We start from the raw sequence: 8,456 nt of genomic DNA, 5'->3' as shown, positions 1-8,456 counted from the left end.
TTACAGCCTCTCTACCGCAAACAACAATGTTCGATTATCTGGTCCTCGCGGCTGTCCCGGGACTTGCACTGGCTCCCAATGCGGTTTGATCTTCCACATCCGGCTCTCCACTCGCCACCGACTTCCCGTCTTCTTCCCCACTTCTTCCCACATTCTCGCAAAGCTCTCATCATTATGAAGGAACATATTCGCCAAACCTGCGTCTTTGAAAGCTGTGGGGTAAACGCCAGCGCTTACGTGTCCAACATGCTGACCTACGGCCCGGGAGCCTGGCCGCGGTTTCAGAAGCGCAACGAAGCGCATCGCGAGCTCGATCTGGGTCGCGTAGTCGAAGCAATGAAAAACATCTTTGGTCGAGATAACGTCCAGGTCGCCATCAAAACGGCATAACGGGCTGGCTTGGTCCATGATATCTGCTGCGATGAAGTGGTCCTGGGGGATGATGGTCTCGTCTTTAAAGAGCGCATAACCCAGCGGGAAATAATCGCCCCGCAAATCGGTCCCGTAGACGCTTGACACAGGCGCCCCTTCGTAGACCATTTTACGCAAGTCCTGCCCAAACATGCATCCGACATCAAGAAGCTTCCCGCCTTGCATCAGAGTGTGTAGGATGGAGGTGTGAAGCTGAGCGCGTGGTTCAGGCAGGTCTGTGCATTTGATGCCGAAGTCGAGGAAGAGGAGCAAGCCAACGGTAGGATACGGGCAGATATCCCACGCAGCATCGCGCTATTATTGTGAACATTAGCAAAATAGAGGTCACCATGACCCATGATGTTTTGGGTTTACATACCACCTTGGTTATATGGCCGACTAAATCTTCTGCAGGGATTTTACTATAATTCAATAGCAGGTCTCGCATCTCAGGCCTGATGTTACTCTCGACATCGGGGTTGTACCAAGCGACATCTTTGCTCGGTCGCTCCTTGTCAGGTTGTGGAACTTGTAATGCCGTCATTCTCAAAGCGTGAGATTGTTGTTGGGTAAGGGAATGCAGTTCTCGATCTTCTTGTACGGCCAACTACATTAGCTTTACTACTCACTCCAGGGAATAGACTGGTCATTTGGAAGCTCTTAAATGCCGCACCAACGAAGAATTTGCACTTCTCGGGGTTACGCGAGGCTATAGCAAGGAGATAGTAGCCGAGTTACCGGTCATCTGGACTGTCGACGAAAAGCTCCACAGAGTCAGACAAGATGTCATCGTGCGTCATTGACGAAAAAAACGAGAGGACTCATTGGTCGAAAGGAGTTTTCACCTCCTGCAAGCAAGCGATGGAAATCCCCCGCACTTGATCCGTTTTCTGCAGAACCGCTTTGAAACACAGTAACTTTGATATGCATTATGCATCCCGAAAAGGCTCCCCGTCTCTGCATGAAACCAATAATCCTGATCGTTAAGCAAGCGAATGAGCGGTATCGTATAGGCATCATGTCTATTCCGGCTGGATCCTAGGTCCGTAGGCTAGGCTTGCCTTGCCTGGGTTAGAATCGACCTTCAATCTGGGCTTACATTATTGGTCTGCATCATTCCCTATCGCTCCGTCTCCCCGATCATGCGTCGTCCCCACCCAAGTACCTTGACTTCGCAACAAATTAACTATATTTTCTAAACCAGAATGGTGCGATGCGACGCGGCAAAGTGCGGGGGACTTTCTGAGAGACCTGATGTGCAAGCCGACGCCGAAAGCCCACCTTCTTCAATTGGGTGTATTGACACCCACCCTGCCTCATGTAACCCCAAAATTCTTGTGTTTCGCCCCCGCTCTATCATAATGCTACGTGATAATGCTACATAATGACGCCACTATACATCAATAATCTTACATAAGGTGTGCTGATTAGCCGAGCAAGTCTGCCCTCAAACGACTTCTGCAGGTACTCTCTCTTTCTCTGCCCTCCAAGTCTCACGATCTGACCCATTGATGTCGTTTCAGTGAGCTTGCCATCTCAATTGAGTCACTCTCCAAAAATTCTGCTCTGAAGACGATGGAGGCGACCGATAATGACCCAGAGGTATCTTCCTCCTGCATTCAATAGCTTTAGCTGCATTTGGGGGAACTGATGTGAAGTTTCTCCGATCCAGGTGCTACGCGATATAGAGGAGGACCAAAACATACAAATCATTCCTGGTACCGAGATTATGATCGACGCTGGGAATCATCACTTTATCAGGTCTGCAGCCGATCGCGTACTGGTGCCGCAACCTTCGAGCGACCCTCACGACCCGTTGGTCAGAGCCCCGAATCTGCAATTGCACCTACACTCCTCAAGGTACAATCCGCTGACGTGATAATGCTTGAAGAATTGGGACCCGTTTTGGAAAGCTTCAACCACAGCCTCTGCGACCTTTGTCTCCTTTGCTCAGGGTTTCGGTCCCCTGGCGATCGCGCCCATGTTTCCCATGCTGGCACAGGAGTTCAAATCGGATTTATCGAGTGTGGTGCAGTTTACAGGCGTTACGATTCTCGTCTTGGGTTTCAGTAACTTTATCTGGTATCACTTCCTCATCCTATGGACGAGTAACCACTTTTCTAGGTACTGATCAATTTGCTACACAAGGATCCCATTGAGTTCTACTTTTGGTCGTCGTCCAGTGCTCCTGGCATCAACCCTTGTTTCTCTAGGCAGCTCGATCTGGAAAGCAAAAGCAACAACATACGGAAGTTTCATGGGTGCTTGCGTGCTCAATGGTCTAGGAGCTGGCCCAGGTGAGGTCTGATGATGCTTGACACGGTCTACCGCATTTAGACCGCTGAACATCACACTAGACATTACAACCTCAGATTATAACGGATTACGTCTTTTTACATGATAGGGGAAAATACAACACCTTGTATTTTGCCTTATATTTTGGATCGTTGGCCGTACGTAGCAGCTACCTCGTTCCGATTGAGGAAACTAATAGATATCTAGCTGTCTCCCGTCGTCGCTGGACTCCTGGCCGAACACACTGGCTGGCGTAACTTTTGGTGGCTGAATGTCGCTCTACTGGGCGCAGCGTTCGTCGTGTCTTTCTTTGCCTTCCCGGAAACCCGATGGCATCGTCACCGAGCCAACGACATTCAGACTAAAACGCGTCATCCATCGAGTACCTCTTTAGCAACAAACCCAGAAATGAACGGCAAGACGAGTCCTCCTAACCTGAAGAACGGGGTGGCTGATCAACCTTACACACCCGTGCAAACCCCAATCCAGCATGGTAAACCGGGGAGAAAGCAATTCAACCTCTTCCAACCCAACCAACAACCTCTAAAGACTCTTCTCATAGAGCTTTGGACGCCCTTCAAGTTGTTCGCTTTCCCCATTGTCGACTTCGCCTCCTTGGTCGTTGCTTGGAGCACCGCATCATTTTTGATAGTAAATCTGACTCAATCGCAAGCCTTTTCCGAATCACCCTACCAGTATACAGCACAGACCGTTGGATTCTTTAACTTCGCAGTCGTCGTTGGTCTCTTGTTGGGATTAGGGACGGCAGGACCCCTCAACGATTGGATCAGCATGCGTGCAACGAAGCGCAACAAAGGGATTCGGGAACCTGAAATGCGCCTGCCTGCTATGATTCCTTACACCCTGATCATGATCTTGGGAAATTTTGTGGTGGGATTCGGGTATCAGTATCATTGGGATTGGAAGGTACGTCGTCTTCCTTCACTTCTTCCTCTGACATGGCGTTTTCTACAACTTTGTTGGAGAAAGAGACAGTTCCTCGTGCTAATTAGCATGTTTCCTACGTCAGGCAATCGTCATTGTCGGTTACACCTGCGCCGGCATCCAAGTAGCATCAATCCCAGCCATTGCTTCCACCTACGCCATTGACTCCTACAAGCCCGTCACAGGCTCCATCTTCGTCAACGTGACCGTCGTCAAGAACCTTTGGGGCTACGGCCTCTCACGCTTCATCACGGAATGGAGTATCGCAGACGGGTTCGTTGATCCTTTCATGACCAATATGTGTTTGACGGCGTTGTGGTGTATTTGCGGGGTGTTATTTTGGTATAAAGGGAAGGCGCTGAGGCATCGGACAAAGGACTCAAACATTCATGACACATAAGTGTTCGGACTGTGTGCTATTCTTCAGCATGTGCCAGCAGATCTTCGAGGAAGTCAATCCGCGGTTTAGGCTGTTGAGATGTTCGACGCCCGAGGGAGGTCAGCCCTCGCTGTGGTTGAGGCGCTATATTTGAATATGCACTTCACTTGAACAATCATCCCAGAAGAGGCTGTAGGCGTATGGATACTAGGAATGGGGACTCTGCTAGTGGTCTACTCTTCGCAATATCGTACCGAAATTTGGAACCATGCAAAAAACACAGACCAGGCGCACGCGCGCGTAGCTGTGCATTCTGATTCTAGTGTGTTCTCAATGTAATGCGTAGCTCGGCCATCTTTCCTCGGAGTCCGAAGGGGGTGGCATAATTAGCTGCCTCGCCTGAATTCGCTACACCTCTTACGAGCGTGCCAAAAATTGGCAAAAGGTGTGGGCAGACGATTGGGGGCAGCATGTATTCAGGCGGGAAGGATGTGAGGTCGTGGGTCTTGATAGGGCTACCGATAAGCGACCCGTGCGCCCAGCAAGCACTTTGAGGTTAGAAGAGTAAGTTGTCGGCACTGACCCGTATCCGATAAACGCCGAGAGGCAACAAATCCTCTCGGCGTTTATCGGATAATGACGGTATTCCCGTAAGTAACCCGCCCGTAAGCTCCACATTTCTTTCGGATTACGAGGGTCGGATCTCGGCAAAACTTGGTGTTGTGTTAATTCAAAGTACGTAAATATGTGCTGCACTCACTTAGCTTGACATATGAGTACTTTATTGTTTCAGGGACTGAAAGGGGCATGATTTGACCGGAGCCGAATACGACAATGACGTAAGATGCAGTCATCAGTATGCCTGCAAAAATGCTTCGATCTCGGGACTTGTCAGATATTCTACTCTAGCAAATCATGATTCGCACCACCCCCTCCCAAAGTATTATACGCAATGCACCCACATTCAATCAGTTGCAATGGGATGCCTATATACCCAGTGCAGGAGACGGTCGAGGCAGTGATGAACTCCTAGCCACCAGAAAGCAGGACGTTGTAGCAATGCATTCCTTCTGCTTGAATCCCATCTCTTTTGCGCAGATCGACCCTCGCCCGACCCGGGAACTTGCATTTTGGGCGGTGAGGCACGATCAGCAACCTTTCCTGCTGCTGCATCGCTCTTCATCATGCAAATTTGTCAATCACGCAGTAGCCTCGTCCAGCCCTCTCTAGGTCGTTTATATTCTCCGCGTCGTCCAGCATGTCAGTCTTCGAGATCTCCGTCACCCTTTCAGTCTCGTTTCACGAAGCAATCATTATGCTATTGTCGCGGATACCATCTCCTCAAGCCGAAGTTGGCGGGCTGCCACCTCCTCCTGGTACCGCAGTGGATTCGGACCATCCAGACACGAATTTGTACAAATACAACATTGCTTGCCAAGTTCTCTGTTATTGCATTGTGGGGCCAAGCGTGCTGGCAAGGATCTACACCAAAATCTTTATAAAACGAAAAGTCGGGTCCGAAGATTGTAAGTTCTTGCCCACTTCCACTTTGCTACCTCCGGACAAGCTGATGAGTGTGAGACTGTTGCATACTGGCATGGGTCGGTCTCCATCTCTCTTCAAGTGCCGAGAGTTTCATCTTACAGTGTTTAGCTACTCGCGATTACACAAATCGCCATAGCCCTGAGATGTGAGTGGGTTTTTGAAGGGTCACATCTGAAAGCACGGGGGTATGCCTTCGCTCCACCGTACTAAAGAGCAACAGGTAACCTCTATCGTGGCGGTTCTCATCAACGGGACGTTCCTATGAGCTATGTTGCACCTTTTCTTCGCGTCAGTGGTCTCTCTTTGCCCTGCCGCCGGCCAGAACGCGCACCTAATATTCTTAACAGCTTCAGTACTTTTCACAGCTCGTATACTATGGCGCCGCTTTCTTCACCAAGACTTCAATCCTCTGCTTGATTGCACGAATCTTTACCCCGCATCACAGAGCCGTCTTCTTCACACGGGTGATCATAGTCCTCATGGCTCTTTATTACATGCCAGCTTTCTTCATCAAGGTCTTCAGGTGTGATCCGATCCACAAAGTCTGGGATACCATGGTCCTAGGGAAATGCATCGCCAGCGAGCCGACCATCTTTGTCGCGGATTGCACCACCAGCCTTGTTTCCGATCTAGCTATCTTACTACTACCGATGCCATTAGTGTGGCAGCTGAGGACTTCGTTGAGACGCAAGCTACGTATCATGGTGGTTTTTGCTGGCGGCACATTGTAGGTCCGCCCTTTCTGGGCCTGCCGCCTGTGGTCCTAGCTCGCAGATCGTATAGCGCTGATATCATCTATAGAGCTTGTGCGGCAAACGTAGCTCGCACCATACAGAACTATACGTTGGACTCTGAAGATGCTACTTATTCGATCGAGGTGATCATGCTTTGGGCGTAAGTGATTTTACCCTTGGCGTCAAAGTCCTGACCAGCTGATTACATCCGCACAGCATTGCAGAGGTAAATATCGGGCTCATCTGCAGCTGTTTACCCATACTTCCCGCTTTCTACCAACATATGCTCAGACCGACGAGCGAGTCAAGCTCCAACATTTCCAGCTACCATCGATTGAAAGCGCTGAAGACAGTTGCCTCTGGTGCTGAACGAACCAATTTGAGCCACGAGGAAGAGGCGCCGAATGAAGCAGCGGCTCATAAAGAGCTTCCAGGGGGGAGCCATGTTACGGGGGGGCTTTCTTTTTCTGTTCAGGGTGGGTCCGATCCGGTTGAGGAAAAGGGAACTTGTTGGAATGGTGGTGGCATCCTGAAGACCGTGAATGTAGAGCAGAGTGGAGTTTCAGTCCCCGAACGCGCTAGCTTGCCTGTAGCGCACATCGGGGCGGCTCGGCCAATGAGACATTGACAGGAGGCGTGAGATATGATTCGGTGAGAAGCCAAGGCCTGAGTTTACGACATGAAGAAGGAAAAGACGTCCAGGCCATCCTTGGGATTGTGAGACGCTCTCCTCAGGAAAGCATAGACGATCCTGCATAAATGTTCAAGATACCACAAAGATGCTCCATGATCATTATGTCCCAATGATTGAACTGCTAAATTTGGTCAGAGACGGCAGTAGGAAGCGGTACAGGAAAGCAGGTATGGTGCACTAGTTCATGTGCAGTAATCCCGCAGTGCATTTGGCTCACTTCCCGACCACCCCCCTCTCCCGGCGAATCCCTCAGCTCCCAAATTTGAGGATGCGGTTTCGCACGGAATGTTGTCCAACCTCTCAACCCGATCGATATTGCCCAGAGAAAAGTTTCGTCAGAGTGGTCCGTTGTGAAAGTATGCCTGGAGACAATGTTAGAAATTTTGAAACCAACGGTTGGCCGACGACTGCATTACCGGCTACAGTCCTAAGCCGGGCAGTGCCGTGTTTTGCGCAGAGTAGCCCTCGGGGTAGTTGAGGAAGGGGAGATCAAGAGGGTGCGAACGCAGCCGGTGTTTCCGTTCTCCCCAGAAGCTGGGGACCGTTCCAGGCAGGTTGGGGATCCATCTGGCCCCGAGTGGGAGGAAAAAATCCGCTTCTTGCGTAACTGCGGGATAAATTGAGCTGAGCGCCCTGGCAAAGATTGTGCGGAGCTCGATCCGGGAAGGCCCCGCGGGAGAAAAAAAAGATAGGCCGTTTCGCTGAAAAAGGGGTGCCGGCGGTTGCGATTTGACGTACTGATGATGGATGCTAACCCAGGCATCCAAACGGTCCGGAAGAACCTTGGTGGTCCGAAGGCCTAGGCTAGTCCACAACGGAGATGTTTGTCCGAACGAATACAGTCCGGGCGTCGTCTGGATTAGTCCGGATTGGATTGGTCCAGACCAACAGTCTAGGGGAGCTCGGACGTGTTACGCCCCTGTTCCATACATGTACCTGCCTCGAATCAATATAGGAACACGCTCTCAGATCGGGCTATTATTGTTGGCGATTTTGGCCTGCGGCGAAGGAAGTGTCTCACATCCTCACATATCAAAGCAGTCGGATCCCTTTCTTGCAGAATTGCCCTAAAAATACAGCAAGAGATCCTCTCTCACACACTCTTGACCGTTGAGGCAGTCGGAACCGTTTTCTGCAGAACTGCCGCAGAGTTGTGATCTCAAAGGGTCTTGCGGAAAACGGATCCGACTGCTTCAATGGTTGACAAGGTATCGTCGCCTAGCCCGCTGCCTGGTGCACCCGGAGACCTTAGACATCATCATATCCACAACCGCCTTGATGATATACCGTATTCTGCTACCGAACCTGATTCCACACCTCTATCTACTCTCAGGTAAAGCTGCCAGGAACTCTCGTCAATTTTCAGAGGCCGTTGGCGCTGCAGCAAACGAAAGTTGTGAAGAAGCTGGTTCCTTTTTCTTTGCCTTTGCTGACATTACGAATAATCAAGTAC

At 50.4% G+C, this 8,456-nt stretch overlaps 2 protein-coding genes across 2 annotated transcripts; one reads left to right on the top strand and one right to left on the bottom strand.

Moving 5' to 3' along the window:
* HO133_007974 (uncharacterized protein) lies at positions 1–955 on the bottom strand (the record flags this gene model as incomplete). The annotated part of the gene is made up of 2 exons (XM_037298842.1): positions 1–726; positions 791–955. The coding sequence occupies 2 exons, from the start codon at positions 953–955 to the stop codon at positions 1–3; spliced, it is 891 nt and encodes a 296-aa protein (XP_037156178.1).
* Positions 956–2,668: 1,713 nt separating this feature from the next.
* HO133_007973 (uncharacterized protein) lies at positions 2,669–4,051 on the top strand (the record flags this gene model as incomplete). Its single annotated transcript, XM_037298841.1, has 4 exons — positions 2,669–2,713; positions 2,914–3,633; positions 3,737–3,982; positions 4,028–4,051. The coding sequence occupies 4 exons, from the start codon at positions 2,669–2,671 to the stop codon at positions 4,049–4,051; spliced, it is 1,035 nt and encodes a 344-aa protein (XP_037156177.1).
* Between the last annotated feature and the right edge of the window lie 4,405 nt (positions 4,052–8,456).

Source organism: Letharia lupina (genome assembly GCF_014066315.1).
Source record: "Letharia lupina isolate WasteWater1 chromosome Unknown contig_4, whole genome shotgun sequence".
NCBI lineage: Eukaryota > Fungi > Ascomycota > Lecanoromycetes > Lecanorales > Parmeliaceae > Letharia > Letharia lupina.
This window is presented reverse-complemented; position numbering and strand designations above follow the sequence as displayed.